General features: G+C 41.0%; 1 protein-coding gene across 12 annotated transcripts in view; it reads right to left on the bottom strand.

Moving 5' to 3' along the window:
- The window catches only part of LOC140713685 (catenin delta-2-like), a 1,190,818-nt gene that overhangs the window by 263,653 nt on the left and 899,474 nt on the right, over positions 1-27,691 (bottom strand). For all 12 annotated transcript variants that reach the window (XM_073024066.1, XM_073024071.1, XM_073024072.1 and 9 more), the window contains 5 exons: positions 21,047-21,081; positions 20,461-20,577; positions 20,061-20,245; positions 16,877-17,420; positions 10,153-10,347 (listed from right to left, as the gene is read on the bottom strand). In XM_073024066.1, coding sequence (XP_072880167.1) covers positions 10,153-10,347; positions 16,877-17,420; positions 20,061-20,245; positions 20,461-20,577; positions 21,047-21,081 — 1,076 coding nt within the window. The remainder of the gene's footprint in view (positions 1-10,152; positions 10,348-16,876; positions 17,421-20,060; positions 20,246-20,460; positions 20,578-21,046; positions 21,082-27,691) is intronic.

The raw sequence follows: 27,691 nt of genomic DNA, 5'->3' as shown, positions 1-27,691 counted from the left end.
CACCTATGTCGTTGGACTCACTGATAACATGCTGGTTAATGTTTTGATTAAGTTCAGCTGTACAGCTTCAAATTGAGTTTGCTCCTGTTGTAGAATTGTGCAGAAGTCTCTGCTGAAATTGCCATGTTGGCATTAGACAGCACCTTGTTGTCAGTTTGTTGTGTTCACTCACCTATAACTACTGCTGAAATACAAAGCCAGACAACAAAGCAAGCTGGAATATGAAATAACCCTTTATTCAGTAAAACTACACCACTCTCAAAATGCAATTCAAATTCACACTCTGCAGTACAACTATTTAAATAGTTAACCCCAGAACTATTGAGTCCTTGATTTGGGACAATAACTAATCAGAGAAATTCATCCTGGGATTGGTTACAACTGACCACCAGGTGCCGATTGTTTGGGCCCGACCTATCATCAACCATCCTCCATAAACTTCATGTATGGGTCTAATGGGTCAGGACATTCCTGCAGACCATCTGATTCAGTGGACTTTTGAGAAATCCCTAACTGATACCTTGAAATGCAATTTGAAAGACATTTGTTCACATCTACTTTGCTTCTTCCTGCTTAAGGACAACAGCTGATTATGCAGGTTATACCCATAAAGATATCTTAGGGAAGGATAAAGCTGGATAACTTCATTCACTTGATTGAAGAGAATATATTAAGCCTGGGCTTGCTTAATGCTGAAAATGAGATGTCAAGACAGGAAAGATTGCTGTGCAGAATGTTAATGTAAAGACAAAAAAAGAGAAACATACATACACTTGCCCTGCTGCCTAACATTATGTATAAAATGTTAGGTGACAGGGCAATTCTCTTCTCATATATAAATATAAATTAATTAAAATAAAGAAAGCGCACCACCTAGAAAACTCACCTAAAGTGCCCATTTCTGAGGGCAAATGATTGCTAAAGTAGTGATAATTTAAGGCCAAGTCCTCAGGTATTATTAAACAACCACTAATATATTCTTAATCAAAATATGCCACCAAGCAGTTGCAACCAAAACCAGAAATATGGGGATGGAAGGGAGGAGAAAGAGAGTCAAGAAAAGTCCTCGGTAAGGTTGAGCAATAGGTTCACGGTCTATTTCTTGATTTTAAGTGCCAGCTGCTAGGCAAAGAGGCTCTATAGATTAGATACTGTACGCTCAAAGAATCTACCAGAGATATATCTATGAATGAGCTTTTTATGAATCAACAGTGGTGCTCAATTGAGAGAATACTCAAGGAACCTCCCAACGTTTATCTTTTCAGAATGACGCAAACAAAACACAAACTCATCATTCCACACATACTACTTAGCAACTCAAACTTGGACAATGAAATTTCTTGTTTCTCCGAGTTCTCTTTGGACCACGTGGACTATAGTAGTTCAAGAATCCTCATCTAATAAAGCATAACAGACTCTGTTTCGGTGAGGAACATTCATATCCTGATATTGTGCAGGAAAAGCATTTTTCAGAGAAATAGATATTTCTACAGAGTAGCAAAACATGGTTAAATGCTAGGTTGTATGCCTGAACTTGTCTCGGGGAGATAGGGCATTGTGTCAAGGACATCCCATGAAAAGGAAGAAGCTCACTGAAAAGATCATCAAAGACCTTGCTAATAGGCGGCATTAGCAAGGAGCTAGTATGTACTGTTCTTTCCAAGGTGCCTTGGATACAATCAAAATGATTGCTAGGTTACTTCAGAAATAGGCTGTCACAAAATCATGTTGACTTGTGAGCCAGATAGGATAAAATGAAAAGACAAAATTGTAAAAAATACAACGAAGGAATTAATCTTAGTATTTCATAGAGAGTTTAACTGATAATTATTTTTACTTCCAGAAATTTTAAATTATATTACAATTCTTAACCTGCCACAGTGCAATCTGAATTTGTATTCTGTAGATTATTGATCCCATGTACTAGGTTTATTGGTTCAATCATACACTGAGTGGCCACTTTATTAGGTACAGGAGTGGACCCCATTATGATGATCACTGTCACTTCAAGGTTCGACATATTGTGCATTCAGAGATGCTCTTCTGCAAACCACTGTTGTAACACATACTGCCATCCTCCTGTCAGCTTGACCCAGGCTGGCCATTCTCCTCTGTCCTCTCTCATTAATAAGGTGTTTTGGCCCACAGATGATTTTTTTTTTTGTTTTTCACTCCATTCTCTGTAAACTCTCAAGACACTTGTGTATGAAAATTCCAGGAGATTGGTAGTTTCTGATCCAGCACATCTGGCACCAAAATTATTCCATAGTCAAAGTCACTTAGATCACATTTCTTCCCTATTCTGATGTTTGGTTTGAACAATAACTGAACCCCTGAACCTTGTCCACATGCTTTCACTCAATGTGTTGCTGTTACATGATTGGCTGATAATATATTTGCATCAATGAGCCTCATCCTATTAGGAATATCCTTACAGGTGTGCCTTATAAAGTGACCACTGAGTGTATAATCACATTACAACCGCACATCTTTATTCAAATGAATGGCAACAGAAGTTATTCATTTACTCTAGCATCTAAAGTGTTCAGAAAGTTTCTCTTTCTTACCATGCCAAAGCACTCAGTTGAAGACTGTCGTGCTCTGAAGCTGACGTTCCGGGTTTAAAGAATACTGCAAGCAGAGGAGGTGAAAGCATCTAGCTTCACCAAGAATCTCAGGAGATCATCCAGTTAATGAGATGCAATAGGAAGGTATCACAGCATTGTTAAGAAAGTATCTACCTAAGTTCATCCAGGGCATCTCCAGCAAGGAAATCAACTGAGAGGCCTGGAATTGAATTTGATCAAGTCTTGGTAAAAACCTTGAGGCAGAAAACTAAGAGGATATATTCCACTTGAGAAAAAGTTTTAAAGTCATGAGAACAGGTGAACAACACACTATACTGTAGGTTCACAGTTGTTGGTGCTGTAGAAATGAAGAAATAGCTATTGCTATTGGTAGGTAGAATTAATGATGAGAAGTTACCAAAAGCCTAAATATTTGCCTCTATCCTTAAAAATGTTATAGCAATCACTTTTGCCTGTTTTCAGAGATTCTGCATTAAGCAATGGACACAAAATGAAAAAGGTGCATAATTCCTGAACTGAATAGTAAAGGCATATTAATGCAGATGCGTACATCTTGTTGATAGACAGCTGTTTTCCCTTTAAGTTTCTTCACTCATTTCTTCCAGGGCATTAGCAAGAAGACTCTTCAGTAGAAAACCAGTAAAAGGTAGGGAACGGGGACTAGGGCTCGTAGGAAACAGGAGCAGGAATGGCCATCAAACCCAACCATGTTCAATAATATCATAGTTGACCTTTTATCTCAGTGCCACTTTCCTGTACCAGCCCCATATCCGTTACTTCCTTGACATATAAAAATCTCTATTCCTTATATTCCATCTGGGTAGCCTCCCACCTAATGGCATGAACATCAATTTCTCAAACTTCCGGTAATGCCCCCACCCCCATCACCAATCCCCATCCCCTCTTCCCTCTCTCACCTTATCTCTTTACCCACCCATCACCTCCTTCTGGTAGTCCTCCTGCTTTTCTTTCTTCCACAGCGTTCTATCCTCTCCTATCAGATTCCCCCTTCTCCAAACCTGTATCTCTTTCACCAATCAACTTCCCAGCTCTTTACTTCATTCCTCCCCCTTCAGGTCTCACCTATCGCTTTGTGTTTCTCTCTCCCCTCCCCACACCTTTTAAATCTATTTCTCAGCTTTTTTACTCCAGTCCTGCTGAAGGGTTTCAGCCTGAAACCTCGACTGTACTCTTTTCCATAGATGCTGCCTGGCCTGCTGAGCTCCTCCAGCATTTTGTGTGTGTTTGCTTCTGTTCCTTCTTGTTTTGAATATACTCAGCAACTGAGCTACTATAACTTTCTTTGGTGAAAAAAATCCAAAGATACATTGCACTCAGATCTCATCTGTATTCTGAATGTCTGATCCCTTACTCTGAGACTGTAACTGTAACCTTGGTTCTACTTACCCCATCATGGGGAAACATGGTCATTTTGTCTGCAAGCCCAGTAATGAAACCACCTTTCATTGTACAACATATTAGAGGATAAGCCCAGTCTGATTAATCCATTTTTACAGATCAATACTCATAAAGTCAAAATCAAGTTTATTGTCATTTGCTGAAGTTCATGTGTGCACAAGTACAATGAATCTTCTTAAGAATCAATGTGTATTTTGGTTGCACATTATCTAACACAAATGTAGATCTAGGGAAAGAGATTATTGCTTCTATAAATGCTTACCCTTATTTTGCAAAGCTCATGCATCCCACTGAAGCATCAACAATCCTATTTAATAAGAAACCTTTTCTATCATTAAAATGTGCTCATAAATTTGAACTGAGTAAGCTGTAATGCCCTGCAGAGGATCTGTTTGCTGCTGAAATTGATTATTCCCACACAATAGCCGCCTGAAAGTGGCTACACAGTTTGATAGGGTGGTTAAGAAGGCATAGGACATGCTTGCCTTCACTAGTCAAGGCATTGAATTCAAGGTCAGGAAGTTATGCTGTAGATTTATAAAACTCTAATTAGGCTGCATCTGGAGTATTGCAAACAGTTCTGTTCACCCCATTATAAGAAGGATGTCGAGGGTTTGGAGAGGCTGCAGAAGAAGTTTACCAGGATACAGCCTGGAGTAGAGAGCATGTACAATAATGACAGTAGACATATTTGGGTTGTTTTCTCTGGAGTGGTGGATTCTGAGGGGAGATCTGTTAGAGGTTTATAAGATTATGAGAGGCAATGATAGAGTAGGCAAGCAGTATCATTTTCCAAAGGTTGAAATGTCCTAGATCAGAGGACATGCATTTAAGGTGAGAGGGGATAATTTCAAATGAGATCTGAAGCAGAGGTTTATTTTTACACAGAGAATGGTGGGTGCCTGGAAAACACTGCCTAACGAATCTAGAGACAGATATATTTCATACATTTAGATAGGCCCATGACTGTGAGGAAAATGTAAGGATACAGGCATTGTGTAGGCAGGGGGGATAGTTAGGTTGTCCATTTCGTTACTAATTTAATAGGATTGGCATAACTTTGTGGGCCAAATGGCCTGTTCCTGTGTAGTATTGCTCTATGTTCAACGTTCAATAATCCCAGAAACTTGGTTATTTTGAAACTAACACAATTACAAACTACAGTTGTATGAACACCCACTCTACAAAACAATAATGATGTGAGAAATGAGAGATCAACAATGCTTTGCATTTGTACATCATTCAAACAAATAAGGAAATAGCTTCAAAATGCAGACATTAGAATAGCTGACTGAGTTCAGGGTTATTAACAGACTTAAATACAAGTAAAAGTAAATTTATTACCAAAGTACATATGTGTCACCATATACAACCCTGAGATTCATTTTCTTGTGGGCATTCACAGTAAATATAAGAAACACAGTAGAATCACTAAAAGACCACATCCAACGGGACAGACAGATAAACAAAGTGCAAAAGACAACAAAGAGTGCAAATACAACAAGAAATAACAAAATATAATAAATATCGAGAACGTGAGAAGAAGAGTCCTTGAAAGTGAGTTCATAGATCGTGGAAACCCTTCAACGATGGCGAGAGTGAAGTTGAAGAAGTTACTTCCTTTGGTTTAGACCCCGATGGTTGAAGGGTAATAACAGTTCCTGAACCTGGTCATGTGGGTCCTGAAGCTCCAGCAACTCCTTCCTGATGGCAGCAGCAAGAAGAACGCATGATCTGGATGGTGGGGGTCCTTGATGATGGATGCTGCTTCCCTTTGTCAGTGCTCTGTGGAGATGTGCTCAATGGTGGTGAGGGCTTTACCCATGATGGACTAGGCTATGTCCACTACTTCTTGTAATGCTCCGCTCAGGAGCATTGGTGTTTCCATATTATTCTGACCCTCTCCACCTCTGATCCTCAATGAGGACAGGCTGATGGATCTCTGGCTTCTTCCTCCTGAAGTCAATAATCGGGTCCTTGGTCTTGCTGACGTTGAGTAAGGATTGTTGTTTTGGTACCACTCAGCCAGATTTTCAATCTCCCTCCAATATAATGATTTATCACCACCCTTAACTCAGCCAACAACAGTAAACTGAACCCAACACATTGATACATTCACAAAGAAGGCACACCAGCAACCCTACTTCATTGGGAATTTGAGGAGACTTAGTATGTCATCAAACACTTGCAAATTTCTACAGTTGTGCATTTTGATTGTTGCATCGTCCCCGGCATGGAGGCTCCAATGTGTAGGACTGAAAAGGGCTGCAGAGGGCTGTAGATTCAGCCAGCTTCAACAAAAGTACAACCCTCCCCACCACTGAAGACATGTTCAAAAGGCAGTGTCTCAGAACTCTCCATGTATCATTAAGGACCCTCACCATACGAACATGCCCTTTTCACATTATTACCACAGGGGAAGAGATCCAGGAGATTGAAGACCCACACGACATTTTAGGAACAGCTTCTTCTCTGCCATCAGGTTTCTGAACAGTCCATGTACGGTACCTTGTCATTCCTCTTTTTGACTACTTATTTCTGTAACTTATGGAACATTTTTATGTCTTGTGCTGTACTGCTACCACAAAACAACAAAGTACCTGACATATGTCAGCGATAACAAACCTGATTTTGGTTCTGGATATCTCTCAGCCCATGGAGGGCAGAAGGTGGGCCAGAAGTGCACTGGCACAGACACACCTGAAGCTTATTTTAGTATCATGAGGAAGGAGTTAAGAATGGTTGAAGAAGGCCCCTGCAGAGTTTGCGCCCAAGGGGGTTAATTATAAAGAAATATACTGTCTGTCAATACTAGTCCAAATTGTGGGAAGGCCTGGAAGAAGCTAGACATATTTTCATGAGATCCTATTCCAGATCAAACAATCTCAGTTACACACAAATTCCAAAGCTAATACTACTGAAAGAATGTCTTGGTACATCAGCATTCAGAATTTTGTTTAGATAAATGACCTTTACACAAGAAAATTAATCATTTTTGTGAAGTATTTAAAAATATTTAGGCTTACTATCTCTGATGGGAATATTTCCTCCTATGACCACCACTCAGTTTGGGTCTCACCCACATGAAGTATAACATGCGAAGGAATAATAATAATTCCTCGGCAACTTCCCCAGGAATTTCCTCAAGGCACTCTCTCCAGCAGCGTGTCAGTTACTTATGTGAACACACACAACATTTCTGAGGCAGAATTCTGTCAATGGAGACAAAACAACTTCCAGGAAATTGCAGACACCTTCTAGATACTATTGAAGAACGTTGACAATTTTTCATTTCCTCGTCTGAGTGTCAGATTACCAGAAATAAGTAATGAGGACGTTAATGAGATTCTTCAAGCTCAGAGTCTCAGGGCTCAATGTTAGTTATATTGGGGACATATATAAAAGGGGCACAAAGCTAAGTCATGCAGCTTAGGTATATAGCAGTCATGAAATCCCTTCCTAATTTTCTCACCCTCTCAAAGAATACATCTTAAATACTATAAATATCTGTTGATTACAGTCGTACACATTGGGGTATCTTTACTATATTCAAGGTAATAGTTAAGTAAAATTTTTAATCATTATCTGTTAAATAATTCTGATTGACTTGAGTAGTGATGAAGTTTTGGTTTCCTTTCAATCAATAAACATGTTTTTTTCTAAGAATCTGTCACTGACTTTGAGGGCATTCTGTGTCTGTCTGAATCAATGCTTTCAGAAAGATTGTTAGTTTGCAGGGTTTATGTTGTGTGTGTATAAACCAGCAACTCATTATGTGTGGCTGTACGATCAGTATTCAACCCTCTGGAGGATACGTTGAATTTCCAGCAAAGATTAATTTAGGGCTGCTGTAAGCAACCATGGAGAAAATTCTTAAAGGCTTTACAAAGATTAAAATTTACAAAAATTTCCATGTACACTTTTCTGCTGATTATCTATAAAAATATTAACAAAATCCTTTTTGGCATTCATTTGGATAATGAAGAGTTAGCTCACTTTCCATTTAGTGTGTGATTAGCAAAGCATTTAATCAACTATTGGTTGAGAAAGGAAGGTTAAGTGTTGGGGGTAGAACAGTTGCCTTTGTGATAAAGCCTCCAGGAATAATTTATCTTATCTAGCTGTGAATGTGAATGTCCTGGTAGCACTGGCATGTATTAACCATCCCTAGTTCTTCTTGAGCTGAGGAGTCAACCAGACCTTAACCATACACCTAAAGACCAGGTCAAGATGGTGAATTTCCTTCTCTGAAAGGCATCAGTGAATTGGCTAGGCTTTAGGGAAAAGTGGTCATTCCATAGATACTGCTACATTGCTTGGCATGTACTTAGTTAAATGCAGATTTTCCAGTTGCCCTTTGAGAGATGCACACTTGAATCTCTAGAACATTGACCACCCAGAACTCTACTAGTTAGTCCAGTAACTTAACTGCTATCTTCCAAAGGAGATGGAACACTTAAATTCTATGGAGCAAATAGGCTGCTGGATTGTTGTTCTGAATGAACTGTTCCCACATCCTATGGATTCACTATCAAGCACTCTTCATCTCATGTTCTCAATATTTATTTCTTACAGTACTTTTTATTATTATATCTTTTTATTATTCTTTTTGTATTTGCGCAGTTTGTTGTCTTTTGCACACTGGTTGTTCGCTCTGTTGGTACAGTCCTTCATTGACTCTATTATGGTTATTGGATTTATTAAATATGCCCCCAAGAAAATGAATCTCAGAGTTATATATGGTGACATATACTATATGTGCTTTGCTAAGAAATTTGCTTTGAACATGCATCCTGAGGGAGCATTGGTCATGATGTTGTTTTTCCTACCCATGTCTTGTGGCGCATTGGGCAGCAACCTTTTGCTGTTTCCTTAGCATTTGTCTGTTTTTTTTAAATGAGGCCGAGTTGCTAGCTCAATGCTCCACCCAGCATGGATAGCAAGCGTTCAAAGAGCCAGCCGGATTAGAATCCAGGACCACTAACCTCAAAGACCAGTGTGAATGCCACTATAATAGCAGCCAGCTTACTGGCCATGGTTTTAAAACAAAAGTGCAATGTTTCATTTTCATTACAATTATTTTATGACAGGAATGAATTTTTCTGATTGCATCTGTTCAGTACTGCACTCATTTTCTGCTCAATAACATAAACAAGGTAAACCATATATAGTCATTTACAGAGAGAGAGAGAGAGAGAGAGAGAGAGAGAGAGAGAGAGAGAGAGAGAGAGAGAGAGAGAGAGAGAGAGAGAGAGAGAGAGAGAGAGAGAGAGAGAGAGAGAGAGACTTTTGTAAATACCACTGATGATCATAATAAATGTATGATTCCAACTGCTGTGAATACAAATTGGTTCCAGTGCAATGTTTGAGAGACTGCAGGATAATAAGCAACATCAAATGCTCTTTCATAGGAAATCACAAATGATCTGTCACATGGATGAGGTAACAAATGAGATCTCATCTGCTGTTGCAAAAATGAGAAGTCAATAATCTCAAGGAACTATTTCCCCATGACATAGGTGCTAAGACCAAAGGGCTAATGTTTAATATGTGTTGAAAGAGGTTTGGGGAGGGGTCAAATCTGAGGTAGATTTTTTCCACCCTGAGTGTGATTGCAGTCTGAAATATATGGCCCATGAAGTGCTGGAAGCAGTACTCTTGTAACATTTCAAAAGCATCTGGATGAGTACTTGAATCACCAAAACAGGGCCAAGTGCTGATAAATGGGATTAGTATTGGTAAGTACTTGATGGTTGCATGGAAACAGAAAGTTGAAGGACTTGTTTACGTGTTGTATGACTCTACAACTAAGAGCAGGATACTTCTCCCTGGTGTGCAGGCCAATAATTATTCCTCAACCAACATCATTAACATTGATCAGCATCTCACTGCTGTTTATGAGATGTTCTTTTCAGTAAGTTGGCAAACCTTCATTTCAACAATGGTCACAATTTGAAAAGTACTGTGCTGAAGTGACTTGGGATGCCTCAAAGCAGTGGAAGATGCCTTATGAGTGCAACTTATTCCTCGAGTATGAGCCCTCACTGGGAACTGTGCTTTTAGCAAACGGGTGTGCTGGTGTGGCAGAGAAGACATATAACTTAATAAAATAGCAAGCATGATAGCTGTACATATCTCACTGTACCTGTACTCGTGCGATAAGTCCCAGTTAGAGATGTCTGCAGAGGGTCTCCTTGACTTTGACTGAGACTCCTCAAAGGGGGCTTTTGATAAACTCTATCTTCGTATATTGGGTCAATGTGGTGCTCTGGAGACTGCAGCGGGCGCAGGTCTGGACCCAGGTGGCTGTGCTGGCTGCTGTAGGAGGCCCGGGAGGTGGCTGTGATGCACGAGGGAAAAGAAGAATCTCAGCATGCAAAATCCACAATTAATAAAAACACAAACGCAGGCTTACAGATTGCATTGCCACCATTAATGGAATCAAAACAGTATTGTGCCTTATTCTAATACTCTCTGAAAGTCCCATATAGAGCACAAGCTTCAATTGTAAAGTTCACATATCGCAGTAGTTGCGGTTTTGTGCTACATCAGCAACATTTTCATTTAAGTTCTTGTAGCTGAAGGGACATACCATATAACAACAGATTCTTCCACCTACAAAGTATTGTTGCCATTTATTATTGCTGAAATGATAGGTGGGGAGGGCAAGGATGACAGAGAACTCGCAGGGACCTGGTGAAAACAGTACCTGCTGGGGGCATACCTTTGTGCGATAGGCCAGGGCTGGAAGTTGCCAAGGAGGAAACGCCTGCCCTCTGGGGAAGCCCGCTGTGCAGGGAAACATGGAGACACCCTGCTTGCTGCTTAGGTCTTCTTTCTTTATGTATACAGTACAGTCACCTCTCTGATAAGATAGAAAGCAGCGAGCCATAATGAATGGCAAAGATCAACCGCAAGTGCTCGGTATGACTGCAAGACTGGGAGGCTGAGAGTGATGGTGATCATCATGAGCAAGGTAGTCAAGGGACACTGATCTCAGCGAGATCCCAGTGAAATCAAAGAAGCCAGTTGGCCTCGTAAATATTACAGTTTCAGGAGAAATGCGTTAATAAAAACCTGGCAGCCCCCCAGGTCAATAGAAAGAGCAGTAATTTTTTTCAAATCACTGACAATGAGGATTATACTGGAGATAAGCTTGGAGACTACACTGCAGCCAAAATCATTTTGGGGGAGTTTTATGTTTAAGATGCCTGCACAAATAAAAATCTTGCTGGAAAGTCAACAGCTGAATTTACCAGTTAGTGCTAAGACTCTCAGGAATGGGCTAAGTATTGCATGGTCTTTGATTAAGTCAGCTTTCAACAGTAAAGTACTTCCTCTGTATCACCCAGTCCCCGTCCCTGCCAGTGACACATGCAGTTAAGCCCCCACTCGATGTGAAACCGAGGCCCCCTTACTTTTTCTTCAGGAGGTTAGATGCGATTGCGAATGGGACATAGGGGAGACCTAGGGGTGGGGTGGGGAGTAATGAGTGAATTTCAGTGATTCTCCCCATTTTATCCTGATTGGTATCCATGGACAATATGGTTTAATGGATTCACTGGTGCAACTCATTGCAATGAATTACTTTAGGAGTGAGCTGGGCTATTCATGAAGGATTGGGAATATTAGTTAACGCTATTGAAAAGTGTTAGTGGAGAGGCCTCGATTATTAATCTGGAGGTATATGTGAGCTTGGAGTGTAAATTCAACTAACTAAACAAGCCTGAAACAAAGTAATGGTGAACTAGAAACTCCTGATTATTGTTAAAAAGAACATTATCTGGTTAAATAATATCCTTCAGGGCTGAAATCCATTATCCTTCCCCTGCATTGACTAAATATGACTCCAATGGACTCAAAATAGCCTTGTTAAAATAACCCAGGAAGCAGCTCAGATCAGATACAATTGCAGATGGGCAAGAAGTGACATGAATGAATAAACAAAACAGACACACATTGACATGTGACAAACCAATACTGGAAATGCTGAGAAGGCAAAATGATGATGCCTGAACTATTCTGCTCTCGTGAACCATGTTTCTATACAGAGCATTAACTGGAATCCCAAGGTTCTTCAGAGGAGGATTACCAAAAAAAAAATGGACATTGAGTAGAGAATCAGATTTACAAAAAATGGCTGAATGCTTGAACAAAGTGCCTCCGATTTCTTAAGTGAGGAATTGTTAGAGAGATAGAGATGTTTAATTCGGTAATATCAAGGCTGAAGGCACAAAGTGGAAAATTGAGCTGAGAATGTATGGTAAGAACAGTACAAAGACAAGGAAGGGCGAGGCCAGGTAGTATTTGATGACAAGAATGCGAATGTTAAAACTCAGGCATTGCTTAAATAAAAGACAGCTGAGATCAGTGAGCACATGAGTAATGGATAACAAGGTGTCAGTGCAAAAGGACACAGTCAGCAGAAATATGGTTGGGCTGAAGCTCATGGAGGGAGGCTGGTCTGGGGAGCATTGGAGTATGCAATGACATGGTATGCTCTGAGCTTAATGGCAGATGAGCTGAGGTCAGTGCTGCATTCCTGCTATAGATGCTCTCTGTTATAGCTGGGCCATGTGACATTAAGGCTCTGAACAATGTGGTTCTTTCTGCCTCAGCTAGTTGCAGGGAGTGGGAGTCACACTAGCAGCAAGTTAAGTTTCTAATGTAGAGTTATTAGTCTTCCGCCTTATACGTAAAGGAACTTCCTTTCCGTCCTGCACTGGAACCAACATAAGTAATGTGACCACTTAGAGACAGCAAAGGGTCTGAGAGAGAGGTGGTGTGTTTGGAACGGGAACTTGCCAATGTAAATATGAGTAAATGCTACTGTTCTTGTTTGGATCATTGTTACCCAGAATCCAAACAAGTGAAAGAAATGTGAAAATAAGACACCTGCCTGCAATTTTGGAAAGGCCTACATAAAAAGCAATAAGTATTTTTAAGTTTTATATAGGTCTGAAAAGGGAAATAAAATCAAATTAATAAGTCAGTAATAATTGACTGAAGCAGGTCAATATATGGAGCTTAGGACCAAGAAACAAAGTTTGGGTGACCTGACTATGTTTGATGTCAGAACCAGATGCTTAATAAGGAAAGGGTTTCATCCCCAAAGATTGCGCACAAAATTCAGCATTCAGAGAAGCAAAAGGCCATGAGGGGTATGGACTCAGGGACTGAGTCTGTCCATGTGCAACGCAATAAAAGTGAGCTTGGGTGAGACACAGAAACTAGTGGGTGTGCGTAGCACAGATGTGATGAGAGAGCAAGAAGGTGCACGTGTTAGGAAGTATAAGTGTGAGACAGTAGAGAAGTGAGAGAGTAATTACATTGATGCATAAGAAAGTATAACATGAGAAAACATCAAATATTTCAAAGAAAGATGAGAAACTTCCTGATGAAGGGTCTCGGCCTGAAACATCGACTGTACTCTCTTCCATAGATGCTGCCTGGCCTGCTGAGTTCCTCCAGCGTTTTGTGTGTGCTGCTTGGACTGCCTGCATCTGCAGATTTTCTCTTGTGGGAAGTGTCTGTCATGAACACTGGATAAGATCAGGATGAATTAATACACAATTCATTGAACTGGAATGGAGTACTAGAACTGCGATAGTTCCAGTCCAGTCACCTGACACGAATATGTAATATAGATGGCATAACTAAAAATCAAATTGGAAAGACTCTTTGACAAAATATATTAATGTAAATAATTAAAACCTAGTTTGAATTATATTTGCGTAAAATGAGGACCCTATAGTGAGCATTGGCCAGCTGCTGTGATTTTGATGAACGACTAGAAGGTCACCTCCCACTAACAGCTGCGGGAGGCTTAGAGGAGAAATGATTGGGCTGTGGGAACTGATTGCATAAAAAAGTGATTACTGATTGCAGCAAGCAACGGTTCAAATTAAAGAGTCAGTTCCGCACTTTTGAAATTGAGAGCTAGAGATGAGAGTACACTGATAGAAAAATATATCCACAGCATTCCTTCAAGTACTGCTCCGCATTACAGGCAACAGCAGATATAATCAGCAGTAATTAGCTATACTAAATCAATCTATTGTCTTCTACATATCATGTTCCCACAGCTTCCTGTTTTAACGTTTCTTCCTTTCATTAGCTGGGGTGGTACAATCTCTTGGGTTGTTTTCTGATTGACTACTTGTATACTGCTCATGTTGTAAAATGACAAGAGCGTTTCAAGCTACAAGACTTACCTTTTGACAGAGTGACTTTCATTTTCTGTAAAGCATCTTTCATAATCATAGATCAAACACTGCACTTTACGGCCAATTAAGTAAGTTTGAATTGTAGTCACTATTGTAATGTGTGGGACAGTGGTCCTTGTACGTTCTCAGTAATTGTGAATCAGAGTGACAGCACACTTCAGACAGTAACAGGTCATTTAGCCTGACGATCTGTTCTATTGTTTTATTACACCATGGGTGATTTGCAACTTAATTTCATCTTCCACCTGTAAGTGGCAAATTGCCCACTATATGCATGAACATTTGGAGAGAACATGTAATTTTTATTGCTCTTTGTAGATAAAAATGTTTTTAGTATCATCTACAATATTTCTATACGTATTATGTTGCCTAATCTTAATTTCCACACTAGAGTAAGCTTCTCTGTACTTATCCTGTTAAGTCTTTTTTACCATCCAAAACACCTTGCTGACAAGTGTCCAATTTCCACCACTTCCAAAGATGCAAGCCAAATTTCTGTAAGATATTTTCACAATTTAAGCCCTCAATCATTCTGGTGATGTTCCTTAAAAGCCAATATATTTTTCTAAAATGTTTCACCAAAACTGAATGCAAAGCTTTAACTCAGTTTTCTCAATGTTGTACTTTTCTATGAAGTTAGAGGGTAGTAATGGAACGTCGCTTCACATTTTATGTGGACACGCATCACCCTGAGTGGGTAGGTAGTTGATTGCTAATTAGATTGCCTCCTGGCTTTTGAAAAGATTGCTTGACAGAACTGCCCATGTTGATACTGGTCGGATGAGAAACAAAATCAGAATTTTCATTTGAGTAGTTATCCTGTTAATTCTGTAACAGCGGCTGTTACAATCTTATGGAGTGGAGGAACAGAGCCAGTAGCTCATTTATTGCTTCTGTGATATCATGGTTTGATTTGGAACTAAAGTTTAAAAAGACACATGAATAGTGGCGCACATCTGCTCTCACCCCATCCTCCCGCCACCCCACTCAGGATAGGGTTCCCCTTGTCCTCACCGACCACCCCACCAGCCTCCGGGTCCAACATATAATTCTCCGTAACTTCTGCCACCTCCAACGGGATCCCACTACCAAGCACATCGTTCCTTCCCTCCCTCTTTCTGCTTTCCGCAGGGTTTGCTCCCTACACGACTCCCTTGTTCATTCAAGGGAGCCACACTCAGGTTGGAGGACCAACACCTTATATTCCAGCTGGGTAGCCTCCAACCTGTTGGCATGAACATTGATTTCTCTAACTTCCGTTATTGCCCCCCATCCCCTTCTTACCTCACCCTTTATTTATTTATTTATTTATTTCCCTCCCCTTTTTTCTTTCTATCTCTTTTGTCTCTCTCTGTCCCTCTCCCAATCACTCCATGCCTGCCCTCCATCTTCCCCTGTTGTTCCGGTCCCTCTTTCTTTCTCTCTAGGCCTCCTGTCCCATGATCCTTTCCCTTCTCCAGCTCTGTATCCCTATTATCAACTTTCCAGCTCTTAGCTTCATCCCTCCCCCTCCTGTCTTCTCCTTATCATTTTGGATCTTCCCCTCCCCCTCCCACTTTCAAATCTCTTACTATCTCTTCTTTCAGTTAGTCCTGACGAAGGGTCTCGGCCTGAAACGTCGATTGTACTTCTTCCTATAGATGCTGCCTGGCCTGCTGTGTTCCACCAGCATTTTGTGTGTTACATGAATAGTGAGATTTCTAGCATTATGCAATATTATTGCAAGTCTATTATTGTCACGCACTTGCTGGGATACGTTTGGGATACACAAACGTAGACCTCTTAGTTTTGTGATTCCCTACACCAGCATGGTCTAGATGTATCAGCTCTATGTCTTCATTTGGCTGTGGAGGATCAATTCTGATATAGCTTACATTTAAAGGAACAAGGTGTACCTTCAGTCAACTGTGGAGGATACAAACCAATACAAGTTATATTGGAAAATAAAGCCTTGAATCCTGTAATATCACACTGAATGGTGAAAAGTCAGTTAGCAGGAAAAACTCAGCTTGGAAGGGAGCAGAAGACAATGCAACCTCCCACGAAGCCCTAGCGGGACCTGAAGACTTCACTGGTGGATCATGAGCAGTATGGGATATTTCATGTTGTACTCTGGGATTATTTCTGAATCATTTCATGAACAGCATTCCAGCTACCAGGGAATACATGATAACCATTTGACCTACTGTGTGTAGCGTTCATTAAGAGCTTTGTTGTAGTACAGTCGGTGAAATATAATGTGGACTTTAATCAAATGGAATTTTAAACATTTGCTGCATCATCTAGGAATAAAGCTGAAAGTGGGAAAGCTATAAAAACAACCGCAAGGGGGGGAATTTGTTGCGAGAACACTACTACATGCAATGTCCTTGAATGTTAAAATCCCACACAACAGTTCATAAAATATTGTTGCCATCTTTGAGTAGAGAGATTTGTCATAATTCCTTATTGCCCATACGGTATTCAGACAAAACCCTTCATTATTGTAAAGATTTCTATCATCACCACTCTGAAGAACATAACAGTTCCACACTATACAGCCTTTCCTAATTAACGTAATCTCTCAATTTCTCCTATGCACCATCCTCTTTGCTCCTACGAATGGTAATGACATCTCACCAAATGAGCATCCAACTAGGTTACCTGCTAGGCTGCCAGGCCTCTGTAAGGTACTCCGCTCGTACAGCTCCTGCGGGTGCTTGCTGTATGGATCGGACGTGTGGGTGAGGCGTTTGGTGGGCGAGAGTGTGGCGTAGCTGGGCTGGGCCGAGCTGGGCTGGTGTGCGGGCGAGGTCACTGCATTGGCTGGGGGTGAGGGGGAGAGGGCAGCTGAGGACGCTGCGATGTTGACCGGCGAGCTGGTGCTGTACGACTTGGACAGGCGGCTGGGAGAGGCCGTCTGCTTTGGGGAGGCTAGCCGCTGGGTGGTGTAGATGCCACTCTCGGCGGTTGAGCCTGCCCGCTGGAGCTTGGGTGGCGAGCCTGTCCGCTGCAGGGACATGGGTGAGCTCACTCTCTGAGCAGGCAGCGTGGCACTGACGTAGTAGACTGAAGATGGATGCTGCGCTTCCGGCAGGCGGAAAGCGCTGCCGTGACTCGGCACAAAGGTGTCCCTCGACTGCGGTGCAGAGTGGGATGGGGAGGATTCAGATCCTGATGTACGACTGCTGTCACCAGCCCGGTTAGCCTGTATGGGAAAAAAAATGGAACGAGAAATCAAATTAATACAGCACTAGCAATAAAAACCTTAAATCATATACAGTCGGCCCTCCTTATCCATGGGGGATTGGTTCCGGGACCCCCAGTGGATACCAAACAATGCGGATGCTCAAGTCCCTTATATAAAATGGCGTATTATTTGCATATAACCTATGCACATCCTCCCATATACTTTAAATCATCTCTAGATTACTTATAATACCTAATACAATGTAAATAGTTGTTGGACTCTATTGTTTAGGGAATAATGACAAGAAAAAAAGTCTGTACATGTTCAGTACAGACGCAACCATTGTAGCTGTTCTGGGAACACTGATACCACCTCGGCATCAGCCGATCCCGATTCTCCCGTGATCTTTAAGTTCTTGACGCAGTAATGCTTTACATAGCTAGCCAGCCATCCCTTACTAGCCTTAAACTCCTTCCTCTCACTCACAACACAAGTAGCGAACAAACAAGACGCGAGGCGAACAATGCTCACCTTCCGGGTTTTCCCGATCCGCGGCTGGTTGGACCCGCGGATAAGGAGGGCCGACTGTACTGTTTTTAAGCAAAGCACTTCAGAGTTACAGAATGGTGAGAGATTTGGTTTGATGGTCACAGAAGAATGAATGCAAGCACAAAGAATTGTCTTAGCAAAAGGCAGGACAAGTTAAGGAGAGAATTCCAGAGCTGAAGGCAGAAATGTACATGGTGAGAATTGGAATCCAGACAGGAATCTGAAGAGGTTACAGAAGTAGGGAACACAAGGGTAAGAACTGCAAGTGTAACAAATTGTCAGAATGAAATCCAGTGCACTAGAATGGACAGGTCCCAAGCAAGGCCAAGGGCAACAGAGTTGAGAATAAACTGAAGCTTATGCTGTGCATTTAATGCAGTGAAATATCCTCGAGCACTTTACAGGAAAACCACCAGGCAGAAATTAACGTTAATACAAACTCTTGCAGGGCCTAGAACTTGGTCAACAAAGTAAAATTTCAAGCAAGCCAATTAAAATGAACTGATACATTATGTGAGTGATTCAGACAGCTTAGGGTCTGATTAACAGATGGAGTGGGATCTTATGGTGGGGTAAGAGGACAAACATTAGACAGACAGACAGACATACTTTATTGATCCCGAGGGAAATTGGGTTTTGTTACAGTCGCACCAACCAAGAAAGGGAATTATTAAGGGAAGAGAGGAGTAACACACACTCAGTGGCCACTTTATTAGATACACCTGTGTACCTTCTTATTAATGCAAATATTTAATCAGCCAATCACATAGCAGCAATTCAATGTATAAAACAATGCAGACATGTACAAGAGGTTCAGTTGTTGGTCAGGCCAAACATCTGAATGGGGAAGAAATGTGATTTAAGTGACTTGGACAGTGGAATGATTGTTGGTAACTGATGGGGTGGCTTGAGTATCTCAGAAACTGCTGACCTCTTGGGATTTTCACACCCAACTGTCTCTGGAGTTTACAGGGCATGGTGCGGGAAACAAAAATCATCTCATGAGCAGCAGTTATGTGGGTGAAAAAGCCTTGTTTATGAGCGTGTTAGAGGATAATAGCCAGATTAGTTCAGGCTAACAGAAAAGCAACAGTAACTCAAATAACCGTGTGTTACAACCGTGATGTGCACAAGAGCATCTCTGAATGCACAACACGTTGAACCGTGAAGTAGATGGGCCACAGCAACAGAAGACCAGGAATATACACCGGCCATTTTATTAGCTGCAGGAGGTATCTAATAAAGTGTCAACTGAGTGTAAAATCCTGAAGAGAAGAAATTGTGTTTTTAGCAATCCTTCTTGCCAGCTGTAGGAAAGTCAGTTATTCTCCAAAATTACTTGTGCAAAATATTTACTGTTTGATACTAAAACTTTGGCCAGTCATTTAGAAACTTCAATCTTGTTCTGACCCTTGGGTTGCCATTATCTTCAGAAACTAAAGGTTAATCTCTTAGAATGTACGAGCATTAAATAATGGGAAAAAAATTCTAGCATTAATTTCCCTGACTGCTTTATTTGTAGGAAAAATGTTGTGGTTAGGGGTTAAAAGACTGTTCGTTTGATGAAGTGGGAGGTCATCTGATGAGCATCCTATGACTATACCCAAATACATGTACATTGATACTGTCAGTTATAAAACTTACAGGCTCTTTAACAGATACTCTAGATGTTCACAAGACTCCGTGAACACCTTGTGTATCAAGGCTTGGAGTTGCATTCTTATTTCCATACCGCACCTCAGAAATCTGAGCGCACTATGATGCCATTCCCCTGCACCTTTAAGGGAAGAGGAATCAGATTGAAGCCCAGACTATTCTTTCAGGTGAACAGTTAAAAAATCCTAGCTGTGCTCCCTAATGCCCTGCCCAATATTTATCTATTTTCCAAAACTGGACATTAAATCTGGTCATTTATCTTACAGTTGTCAGTGGGATCTTGGTGCACACAAGTTGGTAATTGATGTTCTATATTATAAGAGTAACCACATTTCCAATCTACTGTAAACTGCTTGAGATGCATTGAAAGTATTAAAACCATTAAAAGTGCAAGGTTTTTCCTCTTACGTCTTATTTTTACTGTTCACATTTTTATAGAATTATTTTAATTACCTGCCCATAGCTATGGATGCCGACACCCGCTCCAACCTGACCACTCGAGATCCTCCCAGAGAGTTGTGATGTAGTTGAGTCACCACGTGAGAGGGTCTGGTTGCTATGGTAACTGCCCGAGTACTGGTATGATCCTTCAGGGTTGGCATTGATCTGTGAGGCACTCTGGGAGAGGAGACTGGGCCCTGTTCAGAGTCAGTTAAGAGCAGTCAGAAGACTTGTCACCAAAGCAGAAAGTACATATTTAACGCCCTTTTCTGATCCAATAGAATTTAACACTTTCAACCTTTCCAAATGAGACTACTGCACTCACCTATGATGCGAGTGAGATGGACAGTTAGCAACTCTTTCAACTAATTATACAAATAACGAGTTAAGTATTAAATTAACTTAATTTCACCTTCACTTGAAGAGTATTCACGATGGTCCAGTATACCCGATTCTTGCAGGGATCTGAGGCAGGAATCTACCAGCTCCAAGCCACTGGCAATTTCATCGTCTGCACTTTTCTGTGCATCTGAGGTTTGTATATGAGGTTCAAAAAGAGAAAAAGAGTAAATGGCAGAATAATTAATAAACTCTTGCCCTAATCTGATACTCTGAGATAATAATAAGCTTGAAGGACTTCCTCTGTTCATCACACAGAAATTAACTCCATACTTAGTTCTCCAATTACATCCTAAAACTAAATGGCACTTTGGTATAACATCACTTGAGGCTGTTACCAATTATCACAATTTTTCAGTGTGATTAGACAAGCTGCCAATTGAAGAGACTCTGCATAAGAGGTCACAGTTTTCCACTGTATGCATACAAAATCATTTAGAATTAAACAAATTTTCGGTAGACAATCTGTAGATAAAAATCAAGGAATGCAATGCAATATTACTCTGCCTGCCATTGTTCTTCACTGTTTGAAGTTAATTAGGCAGGTTTACAGAACTTAACCCCTTCAGAGTAAGTACTTTAAAAGGAAGAAGCTTTACCTTGTATGTGCCAGCGAAAGGAATCCTCTGTCGAACTGAGGAGACAAAGGTGAAAAAATATATATGGATGAGGGTAAGTATAACATGATGTAAATAGCACAGTCAGTTTAAAATTACAGGAAAACAAAAGGCATTTAAGTGATACCATTACTATAAAATATGCAATGTTACTTGGTCATGTGTGAGTACACAAATTCTACAATGGTCCTCACGAGGGGGTGAAGCTTGACCAGGACCAGGTTTTAAGAAGCACTTTGAAAGAAGCTACAGAGACTTCGACAGCTCAGGATCAAGAGAACTGAAAGCATATTCTTCTGTGTCAAAGTGCTGAAGATCACGGACGAAGACAAGACTACAGTTGCTGCAGCAAAACAAACAAACCACTTGTGGAACTCCTTCAGTCAAGCAGCATTAGTAGAGTGAAATGGAGAGTTGGTGTTTCTGGTCAAGAACCTGGATCAGAGAGGCAGCATTTGTCAGGAGTTACAGACAGATGCTGTATTGGTAGAGAAGGTATCTACCTTCCTAGTTTCACCTTCTACCAGTATAGTGCGCTTCACCATGGATTATGAGATGATCTAGGAAAGACAGACTCCTTTGCTTTTCCAGATTTGGAACCATCAATAATATCCCCATGCACTACCCTGCTAAAGGCAGCTTATTAGCATTTACAGGTAACTGAACTTCCAGACTGCAAGTTTGACTACCTGCTGATTAAACACATTAAGATTCCACTTAGAATATTTTCAATAGAAAGATCTGGTGGACATCAATATTTAGATTTCCAATTAAATTCTGAAAGCAAACAAACCATTATCACAACTCTTTCGAGATCACTGCTTATTAGAAGTAACATTAGGCCTGCTGGCAACTTTATCCATTGACATGTTCTGTTTATAGCAAGGGCTCAAGGTTCAAAGTAAATTTTATATGAATGTACATACATATATGTCACCATGTACAATCCTGAGATTTATTTTCTTGTGGGCATACTCAGTAAATCTATAGAAGAAAGGTGAAAGGTTACCCTTCTTTGTGCCATCGACCCCGATTATTAACCAAGCAGTCCGTGGACCCTGGGTTGAGAAACCCTGGTTTATTGCCACTTCCATGAAATGATTGTTCTGCCAGCAGTGGTTGGCTTATCTCAATAAAAAAAATGTCAACGACAACTAACTGGGCGTCTTCAAAGAGCTTTCATGTAAAAGAAGTTCTTGGAACATGATGGGTCATTTGTATTATATGGTTAATCACCTTCCTCAACACCATTTTCTTGCCCTACTCTCTTACCCCCTGCGTCTTCCAGTATCCAGAAATCTATCAGCTTCTATCTTGATTGCAATGACTCATATTTCACAGGCGTCTAGGGAACAGAGTTACTAAGACCTACTCACCTCCTTCTGAGTAAAGAATTTTCTTCCTATTTCAGTCTATCCCTGTCACTTTGATAGTCAACATTTCCCCATCTCTCACCATTAAAAAAACACTGTATTTTTCCTAACAAAGTGGATATCCTCACTGCTATTTTTGTTTCTGTATTCCATCTACCATGTTGCTCACTTGCCTCCAGTCCCATGAAACCTTCTTGCATCCTTTTCTCCCTCAATATCCCTCTTAGTTTATGCAATTGACTAAATTGGAAGGATTACACGTAATTCCTCAGTGAAATTGTTGATCTGGATTAAGAATACTTGGGGTCCAAGCACCAGTTCTGGTGATACCCCACACAGCACAGCCTGCCAATCAGAGAAGTCCATGTTTTGCTTTCTATCTGCCAATTATTTCCCAATTGAGAGATGGCCCTTCAGATTCAGATTAGTTTATTGTCATATACACCAAGATGCAATGAAAATTCTTACTCGTGTGAAGATGCCAGGCACGGTAATTATAAATGCAACAATGAATACAGGACGCAGTGCAATACAACATGACGGTGCAACGTATAAATGAATGGTTTGAAGATAATAATGCATTGTGAAGTAGTGTAAAAGGAAATATTGATGTGACAATAATGGAACAAACAAGAGAACTAGAATTAAGAAGACAGAGAATGTGGCAGTGTCACCCGGAATTCTTCAACACCTGGATTCTGGCTTTCCGTTCCGAATCTGAAGTTCGCTCGTGCCAGGCTATTTGAGCAAAGTCACAGAGAGACAACCTCTTCATTCCCTCAGCCTACCGTGGCCTGCACCTCCTACAGATTCCAAAACGGAAAGCTTTAACAGCATTTGTAAACTGTAGGAGGGGAAATAAATATTTACCTTTAATGGAATGAGAAAAAACATGGATTTTTTTTAACAGCAGATAATCGATTCATTCCACCTGTTCACATTCAGCAGAGAGTGAGGATGAATATTTACCAATGCAAACACGACAAAATCTGCAGATGCTGGAAAAGGCAAAGTTAATGAAGTCAACGAGCTCAGCATGCGTGCAAGAGGCAGTGCCAATGCAGTCGTTGACGTAGCGAAGGAAAAGTGGGGGTCAGATACCCATATAGGCTTGAAACATGGACTGTTCCACAAAGCCAACAAAAAGGCAGGCATAGGTGGGACCCATAGCCAAAGGTATCCATGGCTACACCTTTGGTTTGAAGAAAGTGGGAGGAACCAAAGGAGAAATTATTAAGAATAAGGACTAATTCTGCTAGGTGGAGGAGAGTGGTGGTAGAGGGAAACTGGTTAGGTCTGGAATCCAAAAAGAAGTGGAGAGCTTTGAGACCTTCCTGTTGGGGGATGGAGGTATATAGGGACTGGACGTCCATGGTGAAAATAAGGTGGTGGGGGCCAAGGAACAAAATCATTGAAAAAATTCAAAGCGTGAGAAGTGTCATGAACATAGGTGGGAAGGGATAGAACAAGGGGGAATAAAACAGCGCTGAGGTATGCAGAAATGAATTCGGTGGGGCAGGAGCAAGCTGAGACAAATGGGTCTACCTGGACAGGCAGGTTTGTGGATCTTGTGTAAGAGGTAGAAACGGGAAGTGCGGGGTGTGAGAACTATGAGGTTGGTGGCAGTGGATGGGAGATCCCCCAGAGCTGATAAGGTTGGTGATGGTGTGGGAGACAGTGGCCTGGTGCTCCTTAGTGGGGTCATGATCAAGCAGTAAATAAGAGGAGGTATTGGCGAGTTGTTACTGTGCCTCGGCAAGGTAGATGTCAGTACGCTAGACTACAACAGCTCCCCCCTTATCAGCGGGTTTTATAGTAAGGTTAGGATTGGTGCGAAGGGAGTGGAGAGCAGAGCGTTCAGGAGTGAGGTTGGAATTGGAACAAGGTGTGGTGAAGTTGAGACGGTTAATGTCCCATCGGCAGTTATCAATAAATATTTACCAATGAATATTTACCAACAGGTTTCATAGTTGTCTTTGCCAGTGAATGAACTTTACAGACTAAGGCTTAAGCAATATTGAAACAATGTTGTGCTGTACTTTTGAGGTCTAATCAAACAATCTCCCATGATCTGACTATGCTAGCTCCCATTTCCTTTCAACAGTTTCAGATGCCACTTGCTCAATCTAAATCAAGTTTTAAGAAATGCCTGATCTTGTTGTTATCCAGGTTGGTAAATGTCAAACTCAGCTACAGTGATCGTGAATGCATTCTTTCTAAATATAATGGAGCTGCTTTGCTATGCATCACAGATGGTGGAATCATCTGCGTTAAGCCGAATTTTGTCTCTGCTCCTTGTGAGTAGAAGTTCCTTAAGAACGTCTCATTGCCAGAAATCAGTGAATAGTTAGAAAAGGAAAGCTCTGAATTCCAAACAACAAAGGAACACCACTGTCTCGTTCCTATGGAAAATGGTCAGTGCAGTCTGATAAAAGAGATTGCCTACAATACATCTGCGGCTTTATCGGCAAATTGTTTCAAGGGTGCATTTGATTATCTTAGCTCTTTGACTAAGATAGTCTTAAGATTTCAAGATCTGCAAGAACTCCCACCCAGAACAGATAAATTGCAGAGAGTGAACAGAAATCAAACTGGATTCAACCAAGCTAAACCTTGAACTTTCAGAACTAGCGCCATGTAAATTGTAAACTCATAGTGTAAGGTTCCACTCTCTGTGGTATCATCAGCCACAAAGGTGATTTCACCAGCATTAACTAAGCAGCAGTTTCCGTCAAGCTGCCTAACAATTGATATTAATTTTTGATGGGCAAAGTGAAAACCCAAAATTCAAGTTTCGTTTTGTTTCCACAGCTGATGATGAATTACCTCAGGAACTAAAGTGGTGACTTAGCAAGAAGAAAACATCAACACAACTCACAGAGCACTTACTTCCATAAAATCAGGTCAGTTTATGCAAACAGCCATCCAGAGAACTGTTAACTGAAGGAGAAATGATGCACCAGGGAAAGTTTATTATAATCAGGGCATGCTACACGATTCTCATACTTGAGCTTTTAGTGTTTAAAACCGCACAAAATTCTTGTCACCGTTTTAGATGTATGGGGACATGACAGTAAGAATTTTAAGTAAAACTTCTTTAATGCAGGGCTGGGGCTGACTAATCATGAAATACTGGCTTGAACCAAAGAATATGTACTGTTAAATAAACATCTTCTTTTAAAAGACAATTGAAGGGAACAATTTCCTGAGAGATCTTTTTGACTGAAGAAAACGTGCATGCTTATATGTGAGGTTCACACACCAACTTTAAGCAGTGTGGTAAAGGCACCTGAAAGAAGCAACTGTAAAACAATTGAAGTAAAAGAAACAGATCTAGGCCATTTAATCTCTTGCACATAAATTGCCATTCAATTCAATAATGACTATATTCACTACCTTGATCACATATCCTGAACCACCATGATTTAAATTCTATCAATCTCAATAGCTTCTACATTCTCTGCCAAGTAGGCACAGGTTCCATAATTTGAGAGCCTCCGTTTCTCAATTGATGCTTCCCCACTGACAGTCAGACAAAACTAATGGAATGAATCAATCCTGTTATGTGACCGTGGTGGGTCTCATCTGCAAGAAAGATGAGTCAGCATACAAAGAGGTGCAGAGCCAACAACCTGTATCTGAATGTGAACAAAACAAAAGAGAGAGTTGTTGACTTCAGGAGAGCAGGGAGCGACCACTCTCCACTGAACATTGACGGCTCCTCCGTAGAGATCATTAAGAGCACCAAATTTCTTGGTGTTCACCTGGCGGAGAATCTCACCTGGTCCTTCAACACCAGCTCCATAGCAAAGAAAGCCCAGCAGCATCTCTACTTTCTGTGAAGGCTAAGAAAAGTCCATTTCCCACCCCCCATCCTCACCGCATTCTCCAGAGGATATATCGAGAGTTCCTGAGCAGCTGCATTACTGCCTGGCTCGGAAATTGCACCCTCCAGATCATAAGACCCTGAAGCGGATAGTGAGGTCAGCTGAAGGGATCATCTCTTCCCACCATTACAGACATTTACACCACACGCTGCATCTGCAAAGCTAACAGCATTGTGAAGGACCCCACGCACCCCTCATACAATCTTTTCTCCCTCCTGCCATCTGGCAAAAGGTACCAAAGCATTCGGGCTCTCAAGACCAGACTGTGTAACAGTTTCTTCCCGCAAACCATCAGACTCCTCAATTCCCAGAGTCTAGATACACACACACACACACACACACACACACACACACACACACACACACACACACACACACACACACACACACACACACACACACACAAATACCACTCCACTCCCTTTGCAATTTTTGCTCATTTCTTTCTCAATTGCTGCTAAAACATTGTTTACATTTACATCATTTATTATTATATTATAATTTGCCCTTTACTGTGCCTATTATCTTGTTTACTAATTATTGTACTGTCTTGCATTGATTTGTGCACTTTATGTAGTCCCGTGTAGGTCTGAAGTCTAATGTAGTTTTGTGTTGTTTCATGTAGCACCATGGTCCTGGAGGAACGTTGTTTTGTTTTTACTGTGTACTGTATAAGCAGTTATGGTTGAAATGACAATAAAAGCAATTTGACTTGAATTTCACATATTTACAGTATTTTTGTCAGCGCATAGCACAATCTTCTCTGAAATTCAGGTTTGGCACAGATTTCTGCTCTCCCTGGTAGTATACAAGAGTTTTAACCGACAACTGATACCACACTAACCAGCCCTTCTAGAGAGAACTGAATTGTACAAACCAGCTTCCACCACATTAACAGCCTTAATGACAGAATCAACACAAAAAAGGACTGACTTATCTGTGGTCAGCTCTGATGTATGCATTCAAGTAAAATGAAAGCAAAAATTCATCGGATGTTAGACCATAAGACATGGGAGCAGAATTCACCCATTTAGCCCATCAAGACTGCGCTGTCATTCCATTCCTGGAATTGTGACTGATCCCAGATCCCATTCATCCCCAGACACCTGACTTCTTGCTATATCTTTGGATGCCCTAACTGATCAGGAAAACATCACCTTCCACCTTACATCACCTGTCCTAACGAAGGGTCTCGGCCCGAAACGTCGACGGTGCTTCTCCTTATAGATGCTGCCTGGCCTGCTGTGCTTCACCAGCATTTTGTGGGTGTTGCTTGACCTTCCACCTGAAATATGTGCATGGACATGCCCTCCACTGCAGTCTACGGCAGAGCATTCTACAGGTTTACTACTCTCAGACTAAAAAAT

The sequence above is a fragment of the Hemitrygon akajei genome, chromosome 20 (genome assembly GCF_048418815.1).
Source record: "Hemitrygon akajei chromosome 20, sHemAka1.3, whole genome shotgun sequence".
NCBI lineage: Eukaryota > Metazoa > Chordata > Chondrichthyes > Myliobatiformes > Dasyatidae > Hemitrygon > Hemitrygon akajei.
The sequence above is the reverse complement of the archived record's forward strand: the minus strand, read 5'-3'. Positions and strand labels throughout refer to the sequence as shown.